At 45.6% G+C, this 26,136-nt stretch overlaps 1 protein-coding gene across 5 annotated transcripts in view; it reads left to right on the top strand.

The window, feature by feature from the left end:
* LOC105466845 (vesicle transport through interaction with t-SNAREs 1A) overlaps positions 1 to 26,136 on the top strand; it is a 378,345-nt gene that overhangs the window by 339,709 nt on the left and 12,500 nt on the right. For 4 of the 5 annotated variants that reach the window (XM_011715989.3, XM_011715936.3, XM_011716020.3 and 1 more), the window contains one exon: positions 26,013 to 26,136. This exon is cut by the window's right edge and continues 12,500 nt beyond it. Coding sequence is in view for 3 of the 5 variants with exons in the window: in XM_011715936.3 (XP_011714238.1) it covers positions 26,013 to 26,106 (94 nt within the window). In the remaining 2 variants the exon portion in view is untranslated. The remainder of the gene's footprint in view (positions 1 to 26,012) is intronic. The other variant, XM_071069148.1, reaches the window with a different exon arrangement.

Below are 26,136 nucleotides of genomic sequence, written 5' to 3'. Positions count from 1 at the left end.
TGGAGTGTTTAATCCTTTAACATGTACATGTTAACATTTAGTCCATTAACATTTAACATGTGCTTTTTTTTTGTCCTGTTGAATTTATGTCTGCCATTTTGCTATTTGTTTTCTATATCCTTGTGTCTTTTTGTTCCTCTGTTTCTTCTTTTCTGCCTCCTTTTTAAAAATAGATATTTTTGTATGCCATTTTAATTCATGTATTGATTTTTTTATTACATTTTTAAGTGTTCTCAGTCTTTGCTCTAGGAATTGTATCTTCTGACTTTTCATAATCTACTTTAGGTTGACACTGACTTAATTCTAATAAAATGCGGCAGTGTTTTTCCAAAATAACCAACTTCCTCCCTCTTCCTTTGATATATATAGATATGACTATGATGATCATATCTACACATGATATAAACCCAACAATACAAAATTATAATGAGTGCTATGCAATCTAATAGTTTTTAAAGAAATTAAGGGATGAGAAGAAAAATATATGTATTTATACAGTCTTTTATATTTGCCTACATATTTACCATTTCCAGTGTTCTTATTTCCTTCTGTGGATTTGAATGACCATCTAGCATAATTTCTTTCAGCCTGAAGGACTTTATTTAGTATTTTTTGTACGGCAAGTCTACTAACAAAACATTCTCTTATTCTTTATCTAGAAAAGTCTTTATATCACCTTCACTTTTAGTGGATAGTATTGCTGGATATAGAATTCTTGGTTGATAAGTCCCCCCACCTCACCCTTTTTGGCACTTAGAATATGTCATTCCACTGTCTTCTCTTCCATTGTTTCTGATGAGAAGTCAGCCATTAGTCATATTATTTGCCTGTGCATGATGAGTCATTTTTGTCTTGCTATTTTCAAGAGTTTAGCTGTCAGCCATCATTTCTACCAGTATATTTATCTGCTGCTTCTCTCTCCTGTTCTTGGATTCCCATTACACATATGTTGGTATGCTTGATATTGACACACAGGTCTCTGAAGCCCTGTTCATTTTTCATCAGTCATTTTTCCTTTTTCTTCTTCAGATTGGACAATTTCTTTAGACAGATTTTCAAGTCCATAATTCCTCTTCATTCCATTTACTGTATATTCAACTGTAGAATTTCCATTTGGCTCTTTTTTTATAATTTCTCTTTCTCTGTTCAGATTTCCTGTTTTTTGAGGCACTGTCATCATAATTTCTTCTAATTCTTTAAGCATAATTTTCTTTAATTCTCTGGACATATTTCTAATAGCTGCTTGGGATTCTTTGCTAAATCTAACATCAGAGCCACTCAGAGTCAGTTTCTATTGACTGCTTTTTTCCCCTGAATATATAGATCACACTTTTTTTTCCTTTCCTTTTTTTTTTTTATTGTTATCGTGTCATTTTTTGTTGAAAATGGGACGTTTTGATAATATATTGTAGCAACACAAGAGTCTAGTATTTTTAAGTAGCTTTCTTGAATGTAATCTGTACAATCTGTCTCCCCTGCAGTCTGCTCAGTTGTTCCTTTTTTTTTTTTTTTCCAAGTCTTATCTTTATTTTATGAGGCTGGTTTCCTAGGGGTTGCCCCTTCGTCTGCATAGCTTAGTGGTCAGCCAATGACTGGGCAGAGATTGTGTTCAAAAACCTCGAACCCATAAGGCTTCCATCCTCTGCAGTGATTTGTGTGTGGGTTGCAGCGCACATTCAAAGTTCAGCCAGTTCCCAAGCCTGCTTTGGCTTTGGCTTCTCACTGGTGTCTCTCAGGCCTTCCCAGCACATGCATATACTTTCCCACTCCATAAGAGATGCATGGAGAGCTTATCTAGCACTTCTGTGGCTCTTTCATTTCCAGGATCTCCCCATCACATTTTTGGTTGGTCTGTTACCCTCCCCAACTAGGACTGTAACTTCAGGCGAGCAGAGCTGTGGGTTTTCACCATTCATTGTCCTACCGAGTTTGCTACTTTTATTGACAATGCTGCTGGGCCTGGGTTTCGCCCTCTGCTCCAAATCAAGTCAGCCTCCTCTGGCAGCCCCACCCTGGTAAAACCATCATTCTAGCCAACTAAGCTTAGGGGTGAGGTGGGGTTGTTCTTACCCAAAATTCTGCCAGTTTTCTATGAATGAGCACTTCTCAATTTGTTTTTTGCCTTTGATAATTATCCAGATCACTAAAAGGGTTTTTTTTTTTTAATTTATTTTTAATTTTTTATTTTTTTGGTCCATTCGCCAGTTTTATACTTGTTTTGTGAATTTGCCGACCTCTTCACTCTTAGTTGGAAGTCCCCTGGTAGGAGGATTTTTGCTAGTCTGTAGAATGTGTTTGTAGAAAGTGTTTAGGATACCCTTGCAATGAAAGACCTCATCTTTGTGGATTTGGGTCTCTACTCCCCAGAATCCCAAAAACCCCTCCTCAAAGAGCATTTGGTGCTTGAGGTTCTCCAATATGGCAGTGACCAGCTCTGCATACTCTTGTTTCATTCCTTCCACCATCAGGGTGTAACTGCCAGGATTCCGTCTGTGTGTGCTCCCATCAGCTTTGAATCCAGGCAGCTCTTGGCCCATTAGCTGACCCAAAGGCAACAGGTGGGACCTGTTTTTGGCGGAACTGTTAAAGAAAAATGCCCTAGTCATCAGCTTGTTTCACTTTCATTTATCTCTGTCATCTGGGAATACAATATAGATAGTATCAGGAGCAACAAAAGGTACATTCTGATATTATTTTCAGTTTTTTGTCTAGACAGAGAAGACTAAGCACTTGGCTATCAGAAATACGTACCACAAAAAATAAGAAAGACATGCTCAGCAAAAGGCCAGAGGGGGGTAGCACTGCTTGTTCACTTTCTCTCTATATATTCTTTTTTAAAAGAAGAAAAAAGTTTAAACCCCACCACCCACTCATCAGGTGATTGGAGACTATAGTTGTAAAAATGTGCTGCAGGCAGAAGTTCTGAAAAATCCCAGAAAGTGTTGAAAACATCCCTAAACAAGGTATTTTTCTTCTGCACCTTTATTGCTAAAGGTCCCAATTGCTGCCAAGAAAACTAGTGAGAATGTTAGCTGCCAAATAAAAAATTTATGACAGTGTTTGGCAAAGGACTATCTCGCTGCTTGTTTTATACATTTCCACAAGGCGCTTGAAGGCGGCCTCTTTTTTTCTTGCCCCCACAGCACCCCCTCACTTTGGGTACGTATAGCTTACTGATCACTCTTCTGGGTCTGTTCTCTAATAAAAAAGCAAACTCCTATAAAGTAGGATTAAACAATATAACTTTTTTTCCCCCTTCTGTAGCTTCCTAAAATATGAGGGAAACGCTTTCAAATATGATGTGGTGCATAGAAGGGGAAAAGAGATGCTGGGATTGCGTATTTAGAATAAATACATTTAGAGGAAAGGAATAAGAACCTTTCAATTAAAAACTGTAGACTCGGCCGGGCGCGGTAGCTCACGCCTGTAATCCCACCACTTTGGGAGACCAAGGCGGGCGTATCACAAAGTCAGGAGTTCGAGACCAATCTAGCCAACATACTGAAACCCTGTCTCTACTAAACATGCAAAAAATTAGCTAGATGTGGTAGTGTGCACCTGTAATCCCAGCTACTCAGGAGGCTGAGGCAGGAGAATCGTGTGAACCCGGGAGGCAGAGGTTGCAGTGAGCCGAGATCGCGCCGCAATACTCCAGCCTGGGCAACAGTGCCAGAATCTGTCTCCAAAAAACAAACAAACAAACAAAACCCTATAGATTCTTAGTGTTAGAAGGAGTCTTAGAAATCCCCCAGTCCTTATGTGCCCAACATCCCATGCTTTGTAGATCAGGAAATGAGGGCCCAGAAGCAGTGTGGTCACACAGTGTGCCTGAGGTCACACAGCCCAGTAGCCCACCTGGGACCCGAGCCTGGCTGTCACCTTGATACCACACTCTTCCCCAAATCATCACTCCAGCCCAATGCTGCTTTGTTTGTTGGCATAATGCATAATCACCCCTACACACACGTTTTATGAGCATTGGAATTGTGAGTTATTCTCTTTTATGAAAATTACAACATTTCCTTCCCCAGAACTCTTCAAAAACCTAACTCATAAAAACCGAGTCAAGATACGGCAATGATACTACTAAAGTGGTATTGCCAGCCCGTATCAATGAAGCCTCCTGGCTGTGTCAGTGAATGTTTACATGAGCCTTTTAAAAGAGGGGAAGGGTGGGGACTGTATTTAGAAAAAAAAAGTTTTTTTGAACTGAGTTTGGATGTTGATAGTGATAATTACATAGGCTGCTCAACACCCTGAAATATTTTGCCTGCCTGTCTGAGAAAGCAAAGTTATGTCTCAGTCTTTTCAAAATGCTTATCAGATTATGCTTTCAGTTGTTAATTGGTGCTGTTTAGCACATACTTCATCATCAATCTCACTTACTCAAAAGCCTATGATGCACTCTTGTTCCTTGCCTCGCCTGGCTCTGTTACAGGCATCAGCAGTAACTGTCGCACACTCGGTGAAGTGGAAGCACAGGGCTGGGGCTGAGGCTGCCTTTTGCTGTGGCTGTGTTAAGGAAGCCAGTGTTATTTGATATAAAGTGCTGTGGACAGACCAGGAGTAAGCGGATTATTTCAGACAGCGTTAGGAGGTAACCAGAGGAAGATTAGCTCGACATGAGGCAGATATCATAAGCAAATTAGAAAACCTCCCCAATTAGTACAAGAAACCCAGATTTGTGCTGTTTGTGATCTTCTGCTGAAAGGCAAAGTGTCGATGTTATGGGCTCTAGCCTTGATTCAAGTTGAAATGTTGGCATTGCCTATCAGTGCATGTTAGCATCTGAGGCTGTATACTGGCCTAATAAATGAAGTAAATTCCCGTTCTCCTGCACTGCTAAGTATTCCCCATTCCAAGGTTCTATACATTGGGTAATGTTTTACTTGGCCCTGGAATAATCTCTAGGGCATATTATAATGTTTCGATACTGGGAATATTCCACATGACTCCAATGTACCACACTTAATCTCTCTTTTGTTTGTTTGTCTTGCGGAACATGTATCATGCTGAAGTCATAAAAATGAAGTGTGCAAAATGCCAGATGCTACAAATGCAATTAGATACTTAAAAATAGCTTTCTTGGTGGCACTGCTTGAACTCTGAACTGGGCCTTGTTTTTACGAACAGGGTGGTGCTTTTCTGCTATGCTTCTGATTGTGTGCTCTGATAGGAGGCAAGGCTCTGCTTCTAAGGCCACCATGCAAACCATCAGACTGTTCTAGAATCAGACTAGGTGCTGATGTTATACGACATCATTGCAGTTGCAGGAATGAGGTTTTTCTCCCCAGGAGCTCCGTGTACTCTCCTGCTTTTTGACCTCTGATGGTTTGCAGTCAAGCTGTGTTGGCAAAAACCCTCAACCGACTGAGTCTGACCAGTATAAAGAAGATGAAGTGCCCACACCCCTCACCCCTCACTTTTTAAGTTCTAAATGTATTCCACATAAACTTTTATTTCACCAGAACTCAAACAACCACAAAGCTCAGAATTTATTTTGCAATTTTATCCAAGGAAAAAGGTGATGTTTTTATATTGTGGAGAAAAGGGGGCTGGATCATATTTTCTGATTATAAAAATAGTACATATTTATTACTCCAAAATTTGCAAAATTCAAATCAAAATGCAAAATGCAAAAAAAAAAATTGTAAAATGCAAAAAATCAGAGATTTTTTTAAAATCATGATCCTGATCAGGCACAGTGGCTCATACCTGTAATCCCAGCACTGTGGGAAGCTAGGTGGGAAGATCACTTGAGGCCAGGAGACCAGCCTGGGCAGTATAATAAGACCAGCCTGGGCAGTATAATAAGACCCCATCACTACAAAAAATAAATTAGCCAGGTGTGGTGATGCATGCCTGTGGTCCCAGCTACTTAGGAGGCTGAGGTGGGAGGACTGCTTGGCCCAGGAGATTGAGGTTGCAATGAGCTATAATCACACTGTTGCACTCCAGCCTGGGCAACAGAGTGAGACTCCACCTCTAAAAAATAATAATAAATAAATAAAATAATAAATAAAAAATTAAAATTATGATCCCAACACCTAGACACAATCATTATTTACATTTCAGTGTATATCCTTCCAATTTCTGTTTTACATTTATATATGTAGTTTTTGCAAAATTGAGATCATACTATGCATACTACTTGTAACACTTGCTTTTTACATAATATATTATGAGCAAGAAAATTGGTCATCCTAATGATGACTAGGGTGGGGTCAGATTCTGTTAAACTTTCTGAATCATCAAGAACAAATTTGTTCCATATAGTCTTAGTAATAATTCTACTCTTGTATAAGCTTTTATTTGAAAATTATCAGTACCCAGATAGCATTTGTAACAACTCTCAACTCACCGATAATATATGAAATATTATCATATTACCGTATTCCTTTGAGGAGAACATTGTGTTTTCTCTGCTTTTACACATGCAATCTAATTCGAGCATCACAAGAACCCATGAGGTAGGAAAAAAGGACAGATGTTGTTGTCCCTGACTTTAATCATAAATGCAAAGTGACTCACCTGGCATTACAGCCGCTTGGAACTAGAGCTAGGAAGCAAGACGTTCTGTGACTTGTTATTTTCCTCACCATTGTATTGCATGTGGTCTTTGACATCAGATCCGATTTCAAATACCAGCTTTTCCACCAGCTAGCCGTGTGATCTTGGATAGTTTAACTCTCTAAGCCTCAGTTTCCTCCTCTGGAAAATGGGAACAGTGACACCTTTGCCATGGATTTGTTATGAGAATTAAATTAAAAACTTTGAGTGAAGGACTTAGGATAGTAGAAATCACTAAAAAAAAAATTGTATGTTTTACCCTTGTTCTTTTTTCTCCTACACATTCCCTATTACTTTTTTTTTTTTCCTGAGAGACAGAGTCTCACTCTGTCACCCAGGCTGGAGTGCATTGGTGCGATCTCAGCTTACTGTAACCTCCACCTCCCAGGTTCAAGCAATTCTCCTGCCTCAGCTTCCCAAGTAGCTGAGACCTACAGGCGTGCGCCACCACGCCCAGCTAATTTTTGTATTTTTAGTAGAGACAGAGTTTCACTATATGTTGGCCAGGCTGGTCTCTAACTAACTCCTGACCTCAGGTGATCTGCCCGCCTTGGCCTCCCAAAGTGCTGGATTACAGGCATGAGCCACTGCACCCGGCCCCCTCTTACTCTCTTATAACACTGTGAATAAAATAATCTATTATGTTTCTTTTATCCAATATACTGAATTTTTAGTTTAGCATTATTTTAAATAATCATTAGTATATATATAATGAGAATATCTTATTATGAATTATAATTTCTTTCTGTGCAAAGACTTGCCATTAGTTCAATCAGTGTTTTGAACTAATGAAAGCTAGGCGACAGTTAAGGCTTGTGTTCTGATTATCAAAGAGGTGCCCCCTTGAAATCCCACTTGGATTGCCAAGAAGCCAATATGAGGGATCAAAAAGCTGTCACGGGGTGACACGCGGTGGCTCCCCCCTGTAATCCCAGCACTTTGAGAGGCCAAGGTGAGCAGATCACCTGAGGTCAGGAGTTCGAGACCAGCCTGGCCAACATGATGAAACCCTGACTCTACTAAAAAATATTTTCAAAAAACTTAGCCAGGCATAGTGGCAGACACCTGTAATCCCAGCTACTCGGGAGGCTGAGGCAGGAGAATCACTTGAACTCTGGAGGCCAAGGTTGCAGTGATCCAAGATTGCACCACTGCAGTCCAGCCTGGGCGACAAAGCAAGACTCCATCAAAAAAAAAAAACAGAAAGAAAACTGTCATGGGTCTGCAGGGGGGTGTGAGAAGGTCTCAAGAACCTAAGACATCCAAGTGAACTGATGAATTCCCAACTCACTGATCTCGTGGTCTAGGAACAATTCAAGTAAAATGCAGCCCACCTCTTCACAAAACTGCTTCCTCTCATATAAAAGAGGTTCTGGACAAGCAGAGCCCACCATCTGTCAGGCCCCAGGTTGGCCCTGGTGTGGGCAAGTCCTTGAAAGAATCACTCTACTAGAGTATCTTCAACCCCTGGGAGGGAAATGTTCTTCCTGGGCCCGTAAAAGGCATTCTGTTTAGGCTGAAAGGAAATTTCCTACAGCCAAGCATCTCCTGTCAGCTAATTTGATAGTTCTCTATCAAGTAAACCATTAGTGAATACATTGATCCTTTTTTTTCCCCCTTTCTGCAGTTCTGCCTTGGCTATTCCCAAGATTTCTCTGAACCAGTTGGGCAAAATTGATTTTTATTAGTTCCACTGGCCTTGTGGAAAATTATCTCATGAACTGGTTTTTATAGGAAGACTCAAAGCATAGCACAGGGTAAAAAATAAGCCTATAGCAGTCAAAACTGTTGTCTGAAATGTCTTCAGACTGGAAGGCTGAATTTATTGCACAAAACAAGTACTAGCAAGGCGGAGGTGTGCAGTCCTGCTCATTATCACTGGAAAGGGGAACCAAAAAGCGGAGTAAAAAATTAAATTTTAATAATGCCAGTGATATTTTCTAAATCTTTCCTGACAGAAAGATTCTCATTATTTTTATCTGTCTCCGAGTAGGTTCTTTTAGTGCCATCTCAGAAATGGCCTCAGCTATGATTGTTTTCCAGGCTTTAAAGCATCTAAAAAAACAAATATATACAGAGAGAAATATGCTTTAGATTGTTCGAGGAAGGGCCGTGACCGTGGCAACATCCCGGCTAGTGTATTTGCAGCCAACATTTGCTGGGAACGCCTGCAGCTTTCACAAAAGCGGTCCATGTCGTTAAGACAATTGCTGTAAATCCCCCCAGCAAAGAGGACCCAAAATCCACTGCAGCTGGCTACAGGAGGAGCCCAGGGGCCCCAAGTCCCAAGTTTGGGTTCATTCTAGAAACCTCTCTATGCTGGCCATGAAAGGAAATTCAAGAAAATAATAATAATAATAAGATATCCTATTGTTTTAGTAAATGTGAAAACTCACATTCCAAGTGTCATATGATACAGAATTTTGGGGGACAGGAGGGAAACTAAAGGCAGAATCATTAAAGTAGCCAATCTGTGATGACGTGATGATTTTTTTGTCTGTTTGTTTTCTCACCTCTTCAGTGCCTGTGTAGGAACCTGTCTTGGTCCCAAAAGGAATTAGAGCATTTACCTAAATATACGCAAGACAATAAGATTGAATATTTACAAAATGAAGTAATGGGGAGGCCAGTACACAAACTGCGGAATCGCCTATACATTTGTAAGAGGTGGCCCACAGGTTTCTCTCTGGACGTTCTGGCAGCCGACTTGGAGAGGGCAATGGTTTCAGCTACGTGAGTCAGTATCTGTGAGATAGAAACTCAGCTTTTTCCCCTACTCTGATGACAAACAACACTTTCTCGTGGGACCTCTTCACAGGGACACACACTGTGCAGGTTAGTAAACACCAGGCTCCAAAGCATCCTTCCAGGGAGGACAGTGAGCCCTGCAGGGCGCTCTGACCGTCCTCCTTTCCTCAGGCTGGCGGTGTTAGGTCAGTGCAGCTGTGAACCAAAGCAACGCTGTGCAGATGGGACACTCAGAGGGCTCAGCTGCTCCAGGGTTGACCTCAGAGCCTCCAGCAGGAGAGGTGGACCCCAGTTCACTCGGCTCCTCAGCCAACACTGTCTCTCAGCTGGTCTTTCAACACATCTTCCATAGGAGAGAATTTCAGGTTGTTCCCTTTGCTGAGGACCTGGAGTGGAAACGCCTTATTATTGGTACTTAAGGGCCATCGTGTTGTCTCGTAGCCAGTTAGAGGGTCAGATATCACCATCATCTGTGAAAATTAAGGCCAGGGAGCTTGAAGGGAGGGTCCCCAAAGAATGACAGAGTGAAAGTTCACTCTCTCTTTGCAAGACGCAGGCTGCCTTTTGACTTAGTCTGTATGAAGATCCCTCCTAATTCATGGGTGATTTTCCTACTCATTGCTGCCAAATACAGGACCTGAGAGAGTGATCAAAGGATCAAAGGCCACACTACTCCTTGGCAACTAGTTTTCTTTGTCTTTGTCAAGTCCCCAAATACGGTTCTTGGTGCCCATCCTCAAGGGTGCTGGATTCTCATACGTTTACTGCCATTTTAAAGATGGATAAACTGAGGCACTATTTGTTCTCCCTAAGATCACACAGCAAATTGTAGGTAGAGGCAACCCTACAAGGCTGCCTTTGCTCCTCACCCTCCAAGAGAGACCTCTGGCTTTCCCATTCCAGGCCTCCTGACCTCTAACACGCTGCATAGGAAATGCACACCATCCTCCCCGAGAGTCACCAGCTGGGCTTCTCCAGCCACGTGCTGCAGACCATGCCAAGGTCAGGGGGCTGCAGATGTGCGGTCCAGCCCTGACCTCTGCTTATGCTTCTCGTGAGAGTCCATGAGGCACGCACAAGCTGGTTTCTGGCTCCTGTTGACCCTTCCCTGGCCTTTGACTCCACGGTTAGGAATCGGTTATGGGCTAAGTTGGATGATCTCAGGGTAGACCCTGGTTATTGATGCTGCCACAGAGGCTGAACTTCAGGCTTCTGCGAGCCGCGGGGTCAGGAGGGCTGGGCTTTTCCCGCCTCCGAGGGAGTCTCCAGGAGGGTCAGGCAGGGGTGCGCTCACCACCACTCCCTCTTCCTTTTAATTTCTTCCTTAATAACTAGTCAGAGGTCGCAGACTGAAGGCCCACAGGGTGAGTCTACCCCACAGATGTGCTTTCTTTGGCCATCCAATGTTTTGGAAAACTTTGACTTAGTTGCCAACATTTAAAACTTGGGAGATTTCACAAAGAGAACACCATTTCTGGCTTATCTTGGCAAATCAGAAGGTCTCAGTCCCAGCAGCAGTCAGCAGCAGCCCCTCGCTTTAGAAAAAGGGCCGGTGCCCCCGTTCTCCCAGTCCCTGCCCCTGATGCCCACAGCCTGTGGACTGGATCTCCCCCACCCTCACAGCACTTTCTTCCTTGGTTAGAGAGAAGGATACGCCTTCCCAGGCTGGCAGGTGATGTGGCTTCACCTGCACAAACCTGGGGGCTCTGTTATCTGATCGTTACCCCACCCCACCCTCCTCCCAGCCTAAGAACTATGAGTCAATCATCCTGCTTATCGTTAATGAGCCTTGCGGGGAGGCGTTCTTAACCCAGAGTTCACCTGCTCAGATCTGATTAATGCTGCTTTGGGGTATGTGAAGTCAGTGTAAGATTATGAAGGAGATATCACAAGTTTGAACAGACAGCACACACTCTGCAGGGGTCTCATTCAATGTCCAACTAAGAAAACAGGGCAGCCCAGGGCTTAGCCACAGCAGGACACCCCTCCACCTGGGCTGGGGGGACTAGGCAACGAGCAGTGTCCCTGGAGCCCAGAGAGAGAGAGAGAGTTATGATGTTAGGATCTAGAAAACGTAACCACATCCCTCAAGAGTTGACAGAGATGCAGGTGGCTGATAAGCCTCTGCCAGAATGTTTTTCCTTTCTGACATCAGGAAAGAAAAAGGTGTTAAATAAATGACTATTAAGTGGTAAGTATCGAATGTCAGATCTTAGGGAAAATAAAGCCCATCACAAAAGCTAAGGCAGCCGAGTCTTCACCAGTATGTTCCAGGAGAGGCATCTTGGCCGTCAGGGAGTATCCCCAGGGAAGCTCACGGAGCCACAGAGGAGCTGAAGGCAGGGATTCCAGGCGAGTAGCTCAGCCTGGACCGGACAATCCAAGCTGATCAGGACTAAGACCAGATGTGCCCTGTGGAGCCCTGGTCATCTGCAGGAATCTGAGGAGGGATTTGTAGGCTTTCAGAGCAAGGCACCTAAAGCAGGAGGCTGCCTGCATGAGGGGGTACAGCCAGACAAGGAGGAGTTTCAAGAACTAATGTGGGGAGATGGTGAGTATGATAGGAGTGGAGTAATAATAGTTCCTATAGTTATTTATTGAGCAATTACCATTGGCCAGGCACTGATATAAGCACTTCACATTGAATTAAGCCATTTATTTATTAATGTAATTCATTAACAGAATGCTGCTATTATTAGCCCCATTTTACCAATATAGGGAAAGCACAGCATTGGCTCTTTGGAGCGCGCCAATTCCTTGTATTGGTACTGTTTTCTTTCATAGAGACCTGATGGTAGATTGTTCACTCTTTATTTTGCCAAGTAAGAAAGAGTAATTTCCAATGAGAGACTACATTTCTAATGTCCAAGAAAAGACACTGGGACATCTTCTCCTACTCTCACTGCATAAAGGACATTTTCATTTTCACACTAAAACAGTCAAGAGGATGTCATCTCAGAGAAGGAATGCAGTAACTTAACCAATGCTGCACAACTGGTGTGTGGTAGATCCTAGATTTGAATCCAAGCAATTTGGCTCCAAAAATGAGGGTGGTTGCTCAACCTTCACCCGAATGTAGTCTGTGGTTTCTCTGGAGGCTGAAAAGGATGAGGGACCTTCATGCAGGAAAGAGCTTGGTGGGTTACTAGTTCAGGAGGGCAGGAAGTTTGCATCTCAATAAAGGGTCAGGACTCAGTGGAGGTGGAGAACCTTCTCAAGCAGATTTTCCCAGGATGGCCAGCAGGAAGTGGGAAGATAAGGAGTACCTAAAGCTGGGGGTTGCGGAGGGGTCATCCTGGCCCACACACCAATCACGTCTGCCCTGGGCTGAGAACTTTCAGGGCCACCTCTGGAGTGGGCCTGGCCTTTTCCCTGGGTAGGCCTGAGCCATCAGATCTAGGTCCTAATACATGAGGATAGTTGTAAAAATTCAATGACATCTTGTATGCAATAAACCAGAAAAGGTACTTTCTTTTTAAGTCTGTCCAGAAGTTATATAGATCTTCACAAACCTTGCGGAAGATACTTGGGAGAGCTTCCTTTATTACCATTTCATGGATGGGGAAACTCAAGGACCTGTAGTCCTTTCCCGGATTCGCACAGTGAGCCTAGCTAGTTCTTCCATCTGATTTTCTTTCTGCCTAGAACTCTGTTCCAACAGATCCACTACAATAAATCTTCAGCAGACCTGAATCTTTCTATAGTGTATCCCCTCACCTAAAAATAAAAAATCGTGTGTTACAAGGTCATTGGCAGCTCCCAGAGAACACTTGCCATTCTTTCTATCTCAGACTCTGGTGAGGGATCAGGTGATCAGGTCTCAGACTCTTTGGTGAGGGATCAGGTGATCACACGTTTACCTAGAAGAGATAAAGTAAGCCCCTTAAAAGGCTGAAAGGAGACAGGCAATGTGCCAGTGATTGAAGAAAGCTGATGAAATATGCTGCAGAATAAAATGAATATTACCTTAGTAATGTACTGCGTATTTACATTAGGCACTGAGTGAAGAATTGACTGACTTTGGTTAATCAGTGCCCTGCACTACCAACAAAAATAAACTTGCAGCTGGGTGTGGTGGCTCGCACCTGTGATCCCAGCACTTTGGGAGGCCAAGGCAGGAGGATCACTGGAGCCCAGGAATTTGAGACCAGCCTGGGTAACATAGGGAGACGCATCTCTACTAAAAACTTTTGTAAATTAGCCAGGCATAGTGGCGTGCACCTGTGGTCCCAGCTATTCGGGAGGCTGAGGCAGATCACTCGAGCCCGGGAGGTTGAGGCTGTGGTGGGCAGTACCACTGCACTCCAGCCTGGGAGCAGGGACCTTGTCTCAAAAAATAAACGTAAAAATAAGTTTGTGTACTCAGTGACTGTGTCTATAGAAAACAATGTAAAGATAGCCAAGACTCTTCCATCAAAGAACCAAGAAGGATCTAGTAAAGATTCTAAGACACACGGTTATATAAATAATGATCTGTGTGCGGTACAGCGGTAGAAGATGTGGCTGGAAAAGTGGGTTGAGGCTTCGGTTACCTCCTCTGTAAAAATGGGGATGATAATAGGCCCCAGCTCATAGGGTTGTGGTGAGGGTTCAGGCACAGTGTATAAAATGCCAGAACAACGCCTGGCCCAGAGTAAAGCCCAGCCAACCTGAGCTGCTCATGCAGGCATCCCTGGTGCCATGGCTGCAGCTGTCCTCACTGCAGCGGATGTTGTTGCAGCCGCATTCTCTAGAATAATCACCAAAGAGTACTGCTGGGTGGGAATTTCTAGCCCCATGCTTTACAGACGTTCAGATTTCTTGGAATTGACCTTTTTGTTTTTTTTAAGCACAGGCCTATTGGAAGATTGTCCACTATTTATTTTGCCAAGTAAGAGAGAGTAATTTCCAAGGGAGAGTACATTTCCAATGTCCAAAGAAGGACACTGGGGAAAAACCCTGCCATCTACACTCGTCATCACTCCATAAAACAAGGGACATTTTGACACTGAAACAGTGGAAAGGGCATATTCTCAGAGAAAAGGGCAGCCTCGAAATTGAGTAATCTTGGGTTTAAGAAAAAAGCTTCCTTCTAATGTTACTCTTCTTTTCCCACTTCAGCCTTGGCCTGGAGTTGGGGGCCACTTTTCCCAGTCATCCCATGCCCCCTCTTCTTTTTATTTTATTTTATTTATTTTTTGAGATGGAGTTTCACTCTTGTCGCTCAGGCTGGAGTGCAATGGTTCAATCTCGGCTCACTACAACCTCTGGCTCCTAGGTTCAAGCGATTCTCCTGCCTCAGCCTCCCAAGTAGCTGGGGTTACAGGCATCTGCCACCACGCCCAGCTAATTTTGTATTTTTAGTAGAGATGGAGTTTCACCATGTTGGTCAGGCTGGTCTCAAACTCCTGATCTCAAGTGACCCACCCACCTTGGCCTCCCAAAGTGCTGAGATTACAGGCATGAGCCACCACGCCCAGCTTCCTTCTTCATTTTAGAGAGAAGTGGGTTTGGGTTGGGCTTATGAAGAGGTGGGGCCACTGATGGGTTTGAGTTGCTGTCACATACAGACACCGTGAGAGGCAGTGACCACTTGAATGAGAAAGAGTGTGATAGTGAAACAAGAGTGGGCCTGGGGCCGGAAGACCTGGCTGTGCCCCAGGTAGCTGACCCTGGGCACATATCTTCCCCTCTCAGGAACTCAGTGTCCTCAACTCTAAAATGAAGAATCTAAGCCAGATGTGGTGATGTGCACCTGTGATCCCAGCTACTCAGGAGGCTGAGGTAGGAGGATCACTCGAGCCCAGGAGGTGAAGGCTGCAGTGAGCTGTGATTGTGCCACTGCACACCAGCCTGGGCAACAGAGTGAGACCCTGTCTCTAAAAAAATAAAACAAGGCCGGGCGCGGTGGCTCAAGCCTGTAATCCCAGCACTTTGGGAGGCCGAGACGGGCGGATCACGAGGTCAGGAGATCGAGACCATCCTGGCTAACACCGTGAAACCCCGTCTCTACTAAAAATACAAAAAACTAGCCGGGCGAGGTGGCGGGCGCCTGTAGTCCCAGCTACTCCGGAGGCTGAGGCAGGAGAATGGCGTAAACTCGGGAGGCGGAGCTTGCAGTGAGCTGAGATCCGGCCACTGCACTCCAGCCCGGGCTACAGAGCAAGACTCCGTCTCAAAAAAAAAAAAAAAAAAAAAAAAAAAAAAAAACAAAATGAAGAATTTAGACTAGGGCGTGGAGGCCTTTTCCAGCTCTAGCCATCTACAGACATGTGAGGAGTTAAATATACCTTACATTTCTAGAACATCCTTATTTAATTCTCTTCAAGTTCTTTCCAAGCCCTTTGATTGAAGCGAGCTGCCTTGATCCTATCTGGGAGTCTGCAGCCAGCAAAGCCACTCTGCAGGCCCCCTGCCATTGTCAAGTCCATATTTAAGAATGGCAGTGGCCATGGTGCCCAGGCTGAAATTTGAGGTACACATTTGGCAACATAGAGTGCAATGTAACTACACATTACTGATCAAAACCCATCAGACTTATCAGTGGGCTCTGACAGGTACTTGTTGGCTGCCTTCCCAGGCTGGGAAGGTATCCCTGAGCCAGCCAATGCGATGCCCTCCCCTCCCTTTTGATGTTTGTGGGAGAGAAGGCTCGGCTGTGCTCGGGAGACTGTCAGCATGAGGCCCAGATGGATACCAGCCTGTGGGAACCAGAAGCCTGGAAGGCTTGGGAAGCAGCAGCTTCCTGGATTACTGCCTCCACCTTCCCATCCAGCCACTGGAAGTTTCCTAGGCAGCTTCTCCAGCCTCTGACAACCAGTGCCTCTCACCTTTCCTGAAATACCATCTCCTTTTACAGAATGATTTGCCAACTGCACACATGTAAAGAGCTTTTCAAAGTGCTTTACAATCTTTAATGAGCTAATCCTCTCCTTCCTCCCTGGGGTGGTTGGTGAGTTGGCTGATTTTGTTTGGGAAGAAACTGAAACCCAAATGTCATGGGGTGACTTGCTCTAGGTCACCCCAGGTAAATACTGGATTATGGGTACACAACACATTGTCCCGGCCCTGGCATTACTCTAATTGCGGCCTTTGTTGTGAGGCTTCTGTCATTCATTGATTGCTCATTGTGACACCATAAGTTCCCATAGGGCAGGGACTCTGTGTTTCCTTTGTTCTTCAGAGGGACTTCAGCCAGACCTGCCAGACCTGTCTGTGCAGCTCACGCCTTGTCCAAGACCACCACATTCTTCAACCAAGGAGGGCCACCCTAGGTAGATTTTAGATGTTGTTTTGTTTTTTTTTTTTTCTGAGACAGAGTCCTTCTCTGTCTCCCAGGCTGGAGTGCAGTCGTGCGATCACAGGTCACTGCAGCCTTGAACTCCTGGACTTAAGCAATCCTCCCACCTCAGCCTCCAGAGTAGCTGGGACTAAAGGTGTGCCCCACCACGCCCAGCTTTTTTTTTTTTTTTTTTACTTTTTGTAGAGACTTGAGTCTCACCATGTTGCCCAGGCTGGTCTCAAATTCCTGCCCTCAAGTGATCCTGCCACCGTAGCTTCCCCAATGTGTGGAGATTTCAGTTGTGAGCCACTGTGCCCAGCCAGTAGCTTTTAGCTTTTAGATCATGAGTGGTCAAATCACAGACAGTGGGCCTTATCCAGCCTTCCTCCTGTTTTAGCCACAGGCTAATAGTAGTTTTACATTTTTAAATGGTTGAAAAAAATTCAAAAGAAGAATTTTTGACACGTGAAAATTATACAGATTCAGAATTATACAACTCAGATTCCAGTGTCTGTAAATAAAGATTTCATTGGAACACAGCCATGCTTATTCATTGACATACGTCACTGGCTGCTTTACACTACAAGAACAAAGCTGAGCAGTTGTGACAGACTGTGGAGTCCCCAAAGCCTAAAATGTTTAGTTATGGGTTAAATTGCAGCCCCTCACCTTAATTCATATGTCGAAGTACTAACCTCTAGTACCTCAGAATATGACTTTATTTGGAAATAATGTCTTTGCAAATGCAATTAGTTAAGACGAGGTACGGGAATAGGGTGGGCCCCTGAGCCAATGTGATCGGTGTCCTTATTAAAAGGAGAAACTTGAACACAGGCACTCACATAGAGATACCACCTTGTGAAAACAAAGGCAGAGATGAGGGAATGCATCAGACCCTTGCACTGCTCTCTCAGGGAACCAACCCTGCCGACACCTTGACCTTGCACTTCGGCCTCCAGAGCTGGGAGACAATCACTTTCTGTTGTTGAAGCCACCCAGTCTGTGTGACTTTGTTATGCCAGCCCTAGCACACTAATATACTGACTGTCTGGCCCTCTACAGACAGAGTTTGCTGATTCCTGTTAAGCTCTAAGTATTAACAAAAATTTTAAAACAGGGCAAAGCGACTCTAGTCCTCAGTCAGGACCTAATCTAGATATGCCAGGGCTCAGGGACTGGCTCTGGCTCCTTGGTTCCTTGCTGGAGAAAGTGCTCATCTCCCTGCCCATCAAAACTCGTCCCTCCTGTGTCCCAGTCCCTCAGGTCTCTCAGATGACTGACTATACCTAAATTGATGTTAGCCAATTGGGGCTACTAGTGGCTGATGATGGCTTGGTAGATTGGCCCAGAGACAGCATCTAGTTTTCTTCCTATTTTGATGATGATGATGATGATGATGATTATTATTATTATTATTATTATTTTGAGATGGAGTCTCACTCTGTCACCCAGGCTGGAGTACAGTGGCAAGATCTTGACTCACTGCAACTTCCACCTCCCGGGTTCAAGCAATTCTCCTGCCTCTGCCTCCTGAGGAGCTGGGACTACAGGCACTTGCCACCACACCTGGCTAATTTTTATATTTTTAGTACAGATGGGATTTTACCATGTTGGCCAGGCTGGTCTCAAACTCCTGACCTCAAGTGATCTGCCCACCTCCACCCCCCAAAGTGCTGGGATTGCAGGCGTGAGCCACCGTGCCCGGCCTTATTTTTTTTTATTTTTGAGATAGGGTCTCGCTCTGTCACCCAGGCTGGAATGCAGCGGTGCAATCATGGCTCATTGTGATTTCAACTTCAGGCTTAAGCAATTCTCCTACCTCAGCCTCCTTAGTAGCTGGGAGCACAAGTACATGCCACCACACCTGCCTTTTTTTTTTTTTTTTTTCCACAGGGGTGGGGGGTCTCTTTATGTTGCCCAGGCTAGTCTCAAACTCCTAAGCTCAAGCGATCCTCCTGCCTCAGCCTCCCAAAGTGCTGGGATTTCAGGCATGAGCCACTGCACCTAGCCTTCTTCCTGTTTTAAATGGCCTATTCCAGAGGCAGGAGTTTTGTGAAATGAGTGTTGTGGCACATGCCCCCTCAGTCCCCTTATCTCACATGACTTCAGGAAACTGCTCTGCTCATGAATGGAAATTCTTATTCTGAGATGTAAGAATCAACAGCTCCCAAAGACTGTGAGCCCCACAGCTGCATGCAAAGCTTCTGTGAACCCGGCTGGGACTGACCTGTCCTTTGGAGGAGGACTTAGTGTAGATCCACAGTAAACGTGCAGTGCAGCCATGGGGAAGAAGTTGGAGACATGGAAAACAGTCATCATGAAACCCAAGATAAGATCACCATTCTCCTGCCTCAGCCTCCCAAGTAGCTGGGACTATAGGCACCCGCCACCTCGCCCAGCTAGTTTTTTTTTTTGTTTTTTTTTTTTGTATTTTTTAGTAGAGACGGAGTTTCACCGTGTTAGCCAGGATGGTCTCGATCTCCTGACCTCGTGATCCGCTCATCTCAGCCTCCCAAAGTGCTAGGATTACAGGCTTGAGCCACCACGCCCGGCACAAAAAATTTAAAAATTAGCCAGGTGCAGTGGTGCATGCCTGTAGTCCTAGCTACCTGGGAGGCTGAGGCGGGAGGATCACTTGAGCCCAAGAGTTCAAGGCTGCAGTGAGCTATGATTGCACCAGTGCCCTCCAGCCTGGGCAATAGGCCAAGACTCTGTCCCTTAAAAATAAAAAATAAAAAGGACCCTATTTCCAAATAAGGTCACCTTCTGAGGTTCCAGGTGGACATGAATTTGCAGGGACACTGTTCAATCCAGTACAGTCCGTATGATTTAAAGTGAGAGGCCGGGCACAGTGCCTCATGTGTGTAATCCCAGCACTTTGGGAGGCTGAGTGGGCAGATTACCTGAGGTCAGGAGTTCAAGACCAGCCTGGCCAACATGGCGAAACCTCATCTCTCCTAAAAATACAAAAATTAGCCTGGTTTGGTGGCAGCACCTGTAATCTCAGCTACTCAGGAGGCTGAGGCAGGAGAATCACTTGGACCCAGGAGGTGGAGGTTACAGTGAGCTGAGATTGCTCCTCTGCACTCCAGCCTGGTTGACAAAGCGAGACTGCGTCTCAAAAAAGAAAAAAAAGAACGTGAGAGAATCCCCAACCATACTTGCTCCAGTCAATGGGGAATTGTTTGGCTCCTGTAGCTGGGAAGCTGAGTGTGACTCTTCAGGTTTCAGGCACACAGCAGGAAGAGGAAGCAGGTGTTCAAATATGTCTTCAGGAATCCGTCTCTTTTTCTTCATCTCTCGGCTCTGCATTCCTCTGGTGTCGGCTTCTTTCAGGCAGCCTCGTCCGGTATGGTAGTAAGAATGGTCCTTGGCAGCTCCAGGTTCTCACTGTCCTGACAGTCAATCTCAGTAAAAACAGTATCTTTTTCCTGATTTTCCAGTAAGAATCCCAAGAGGAACTCCATCTGGCTTGGGTGGCAGACCAGTCCTTGAGCCAAGGGTAGTGCAAGAGCTAGAAAGCTATAATTGGCTGGGCCTGCCTGGGTCCTATGCCCGCCTGTGGAATCAGAGTGGGGTCAGCCTCCCTGAATTCTTGGGATGGGGCTGAGGATTCCTCCTAGAGATGCAGGACATGGAAGACCCAAGATGGGCATTAGTAGGCAGCATGATAACCACACAGCTCTAGCTCAGAGGCAAACATGTCCCCAGCTCTGAAAATAACCCTTCCAATTAAAGTGAGTGTTTGAGGCAGATGACGATCAACTGTTTCTCCTACCCCTGTTTTCATTTCTTTCTGGTGAATACTAACGTTGAATTGGATATAGAATGTAAAGAGCTTTCCCTTGGCCCATGTTTTGGGAAGTGCCTAGAGAGAAGCAGATCCGGGCTCCTTTGCTCAGAATTTATCCCATGCTTTCACGGTTGCTAATTACTGTTCTGTCAGACCCCAAAGGTGGGGCATCGTTATTCAGGGCCAGTCGGCCAGGCAGGAAGGCAGGTACAGGATGCGGCTCTGAACCTGTAAAGTGTTTGCCACTTTCCAGCTAATGAATACAGGCTTGTAAAAGAGTTGGGACTCTGCTGGCATCCTGAATGGGACAGTGGCTAACAGCTAAGTCCTAAAGCTGTGCTTGTCTACAAGCAGCCCTTAGAAATCAGGAGAACAGTAACCACGTGACCCTGAGCACATGTAGGTAGAGTCTCTCATTTCTTCATCAGCAAGCATTTTTTGAGAACATTTATGCCAAGCTCTGTGTTAGGCATCAGGGATACAAAAGACAAAGGAAATTCGGTCTGTGGAAGGTCCACTTTTTACTGGGGACTGTAGTCAATGTACTGGAAAGAGAGATGCGTAGGGAGATGGGAGAATACAAGAGGGGCATAGCCAGGAAATGCCTCTTGGAAGAGGAGGGAAGAATGCACGTATGTCATAGATCAAGGACTTGGTTTGGAATCAGGGTGACTCAACCTAAAAATGCTTTTTGGTCATAAATAACAGAAGACCCAATTCAAACTGACTTTGGAAAATAAAGTCAGTTTATTTTCTCATATAAGTTAAAGTCCAAAGAAAGGGTGGTTTGATTAAAACAAAAAAAGGAAGTTCACTGTCGGCCTGGCATGGTGGCTCACACTTGTAATCCCAGCACTTTGGGAGGCTGAGGTGGGCAGATCACCTGAGGTCAGGAGTTTGGAACCAAGCTGGCCAACGTGGTGAAATCCCATCTCTACTAAAAATACAAAAATTAGCCAGACGTGGTGGCAGATGCCTGTAACCCCAGCTACTCTGGAGGCTGAGGCTATAATCCCAGCTACCTGGGAGGCGGAGGTTGCAGTGAGCTGAGATCGCACCACTGCACTCCAGCCTGAAGACAGAGCATGACTCCGTCTCAAAAAAAAAAAAAAAAACATTAAAAATTAAAGTTCTCTGTCTTCAGGACTGGGGTTCTATTTCTCTGCCCACTGTGGGTCAGCTTCTTTCTTGGGTTGGCTTCCCTCAATAATCAAAAGGGCTGCAGTGGATCCAGCCTGACATCCACACACCAAACTGTCCAGGTGACCTGGCATTTCAAGCAAAGTTGCTGAGATCCACTCTGTTGAATGGGCTTCAGTCACAAGCCTGCTCCTGGTCCAGTTACCATGGCCAGGGGCATGGAATGTACTGACCATGGCAGCCTCAGTCACAGCTGTACCCCTGGAGCTGGGGGAGCGTCAGCTGTGCGGAATAGGGAAACGAACGCAGCCACCGTGGATCTGCTATACACAGGAAGCAGACGCCTGGCTAGGCCTGGTGAGGCCTCGTGCATGGTATCATCACTCATCAATACACAGGAGCATTGGCTGGAAGAAGCTCCTGATTCCTCAGTGAAAAGTGTCGTGACCAAGAGGTCAGTTTCCCAGCTCTTGAAAACCTGTTCTTCAAGGAAAAAAAAAAAAATCTTATCAGTCCTCATCATACCTTGGCTTCTGAAATACATGAAACCAGAGCCTCTCTTGGCTTGGCCAGATGCCTCCTCTTGTCTGAGAGGCGGACAGTGGCGTATCACTCAGGGTAGCTTATGGTATTCGGCAGTGAAAAACAACCCCCAGTCCTCAATGGCTCAACGCAAGTCCACTGGGAGTCCAGGTGTGTCTCCAGGACAGTGGCTCTTTACATGATGACTGCAGGATCCGGGCAGATGTTACCACCATCCTGTAACTTGCACTCTCTGGAACGATACAGTTCCCCCCCGCCCCCAGTCAAAACCGCAGGAAGAGCCAGCTAGAGAGACAAACACTGGAAGTTAGATGCCTCCACCTGGGAGTGACACTCAGAACTTTTGCTCTCATTTCTTTAGCCAAAGCTAGTTCCAAGACCACGCCTAACATTAAGGTGAGTGCATCCATGCCTGGAAGTAGAGGAGAACCGGATATTGGAGAACACTCGTAATGCCTGCTCCAGTGGAATTCCTGGGCTCCTCGAGCAAGAGCAGAGAGCTGTGCCAGGTGCCGCGCCTGTCCCCTGCACTGGAACCAGCCTTCTGTGATTCCGGCTGCCACACGCAGGAGCTCATTTCCAGGCTGGGAGGAGACTGGCAATGGAAAGATTAACTGCTCCCTGGGTTCCACATGGGGATCAGTACTTTCAATAGTACTTTGTGAGTTCAGCCTCAAAGTAAATGGTTAATTCATCTTGTATCAACAGCACTGTGATTCATAATGTAAACTTGGAGAATCCTTGATGTTTCGGGCCCACATTCCTTTTATTTTGGCTCTGCATTCTTTTAAAGCCACAGTGTGCTCATTTAATAGAATGCAGCATGCAAATGCACAAGTTTTTGCCTGGAGGCAATTTAGCCTGGCTGTTTCAATGGATGTCTTCTTTCAAGTGTATATTCTTTCTTAAATTATTTACTGGGTAAACACACTTTGCATTTTCAAAAGGGAGATTAAGACGGCTTGCAGCAGACCTAGTTCAACAGAAAGCTCCCCGCTTGCCCAAAGTTAGGAGGAAGTTACTTTGGGCTTCTCCCCAAGTTCCTTCGCCACCATCTCACTAGCTGGGAACCCCTCGGCCTGGCTGGTTTTTCTAATTCTCTCCAAACTCTGCATTCCTTTCTGCTTTGCCTACAGCAATATGGGCCGGCAGCCCCTGGCTGCGATTGCAACTAGGCTTCCTCACAGATGGGGCCCACCAGTGCCAGCCTGTATTCCCCCCTTCCAAACTGGCTCGGTCCTATCCACCCAGATGCCCTGAGAGTTCACTTTTCTGGTCCTGAGGGGGACCACATTTGCACAACTCCTTTGAGGTCCAAAGCTGGGTGGACGGCCCAGCCAGTCAAGCTTACTTAGAGCTCTCTCTGTTCCAACTCTTTCCCCACCCCCATCTACTCTGCCTCCCAAATGTCTGCCGGCAATTGGTTTGAAAGCAAATGCCCTTTCCTGCTGACACCCCGCCCCCACCCAGCACACAGGGAGTTCCCTCTGGCTTGGGGAGAAGACCCAGTCATGCTCTGAGAAGGCGTCATCTTTGGTGGGGCTTGCTTCAACTTTGAACTTTAGCCTTTTCCACGCAGACTCCCTGAGATTTTCCTGCAAATTAATTGCACAGACTTCTTCTCCACCGTCCTTTGAATGGAAGATTACAGTTACCAGAGACTGCATTCTTTCATGATCACTCTTTGGGCAGTTCTCTTGAGTGCCTGTGTGCCAGCAACTGTGCCATGTGTGGGGTGGTAGAGGTGAATTCCACACGGCCCCAGTCCACACAGGTTGGGCCCTTGGAAGCGGGCGGTGGAGGGGAAGCCACCAGGCCCTGTGGGTGCACCAGGGAGGGGGTGAAGCCCAATTAGGAAGGCTAGGGAAGAGCTGAGGATTTAGGGATTCCTGTGTATTCATATTTCTTACCATGCCTCAGATTGAACAAGTAACACCCACAGCTAATCCTTTCTAAATTAGCATCATGGATGCCTTGGGGTCCTCAACCCACAAATAAAATGGTTGTCAACCAAGCTGTACAAGAGACACACTACTGTAGATTACTGTAGGCAGAATTTTAAAGAGTTTTCATGCTTTTAATCTGTTTCACTGCTGAGTTTCAATTTTGCTGATTTCCTTTGCAAGTCTGATGAGGGTGACTGTGGTAAATAGAGATTTTGACAGTGACTTGGGCAAATGGGATGTGTAGGGACTGTTCTGAAGACTTCTGTCCTTTCCAGAGAAAAGGGGGAAAGAAATCAGTTTGGGTTTTAAACAGAGCCACTAAGTAGCACCGATCAGTGTTCATAATTAGCCTCCCTATAATAAGCCATGAAGTCCTGTTTTTATTTATTTATTTGGGGGACAGAGAATCTTCCTGCCTCTTGAGTAAGTATGGCCTGTTAAGTCTGAATTAGCTGTCATCACAGAAGAATGAATGTCGGAGTGCAGACTTTCTAGTGGGGAAGGGAAGAACTAAACAAGACAGATCTTAGCCGAGCCTTGCGTGATAAATGAGGACCAAGTGGGCCATTCATCTCCTGCGAGGAGAGTGGACAGAGGCACGAAGGCAGTTTTGCGGAAGACGTGTCAGCAAATGTGATCATTTTGTAACCTGTCAGGAGGAGAAGGAGCTCGTCCTTTTAGGGGGCCACAAGGGAGTGGGTTGGTCTGATATGACAGTTTCCATTCAACCGTTTAGGTTTGGAGAAGGAGGGGACGGGTGAGGAGGAATCCTACTAAAACTACAACCTGATGTCATCCTTCCGGGAAATAAACTCATCTAGGAACTAGAAAAGGCTGCAGAGACCCTGCAAATATTTGTGTGTGTGAAGATACAAAGTAGGGGTGTGGGGTCTCTGTTCCGTGGGGGGCCCGGCTTCACCCCCCCAGCTCCTCCCCATGGAATACCCATGGCCAGTGTTTGGAGACTGGAGTAGGGCAGGAGGCCTTTTGCTGCTTGGAATTTGGAGGAGGGCTGGGTGGGGTTTGCCGTGGGGTTTTGAGCTGGACAGATAGCTGGCTAGACTGCCAGCCAGCCTATGTCTCTATTTCCGTGCAGCTCTGTGAGAGCGAGCGTGGGCACGGCTGTTTGACCTAGGTTCCCTTTGAAACTCTCAACAAAGCACTCTGATGTTCGACCTCTTTTCTCCGAATGAGGTAACAAATTATGAAACAACCTCATCAGAAGCTCTCTGCAGGCATCTGGGAGCGTGTGTCTCCACTCTGGTCCCCCTTCTGAGTTGCTGGTTCCCCATCAGCACGCAGCCCAGCCAGATCCCAGGGAGGGTGGAATCCCTGGAGGTGAGGGCCCAGCAACAGATGCACAACAGGCACCTTGAGTACATTGTATATTTCTCATTTCCATCTTTTTTGCTATGGAGCAAATGTAACGTTTCCTCCTGGTGTAACGGAGCGTGAGCCCCAGTGACAGATGACGGTTTCACAGCCTAAGCTGCACATTTGACACTTGCTTCTCAATTCCATCCTTTTCTTCCTTAGTCTCTCTTTTACTTTTCCCCAGGTATTTTTATGCAGGTAAGTACCTTACTGACATGTGTTTCCTTGGAGTCTTTTACTTTAACAGGAAACACTGCAAAAAAATGAGGCTTGTCTCACCTTTTAAATTAAAAAGAGAAGCTCGCAAAGGGCTCTTGATCGCTTAAAGAGACTACATGGTATTCTGAGCCCAGAGAGCCATTTGATTCGCCTTCGCTTTGCAGTAAGCATTTCTCGGAGGGCAGCGTGACAATCGTGTGGAGTCTTTCGTTTTCTCGTGGATCGTTTGTAGAACCAGAAAGCTGCGTGATCTCTCTTCACACACACGCACACGCACACGCACACGCACATGCACGCACACGCTCCCCACCCCCACCTGCGAAGCTGCCTTTTGATTAGCCACCCTGGCCTCGGACGGCATTTGTGGGAAGGCCCTCCACTTATCTGTGTGTGTTTTTTCTCCTTTGCTGTCTCCTAGAATCATCCAGAACCGCATCCTGCTCGTCATCCTAGGGATCGTCGTGGTCATCACCATCCTGATGGCGATCACTTTTTCTGTCAGAAGACACTGATGTATCTGCTCTCCCTTGATAAACAGCAAC

This window comes from Macaca nemestrina, chromosome 9 (assembly GCF_043159975.1).
Source record: "Macaca nemestrina isolate mMacNem1 chromosome 9, mMacNem.hap1, whole genome shotgun sequence".
In the NCBI taxonomy this organism is placed as follows: Eukaryota; Metazoa; Chordata; class Mammalia; order Primates; family Cercopithecidae; genus Macaca; species Macaca nemestrina.
The sequence above is the reverse complement of the archived record's forward strand: the minus strand, read 5'-3'. Positions and strand labels throughout refer to the sequence as shown.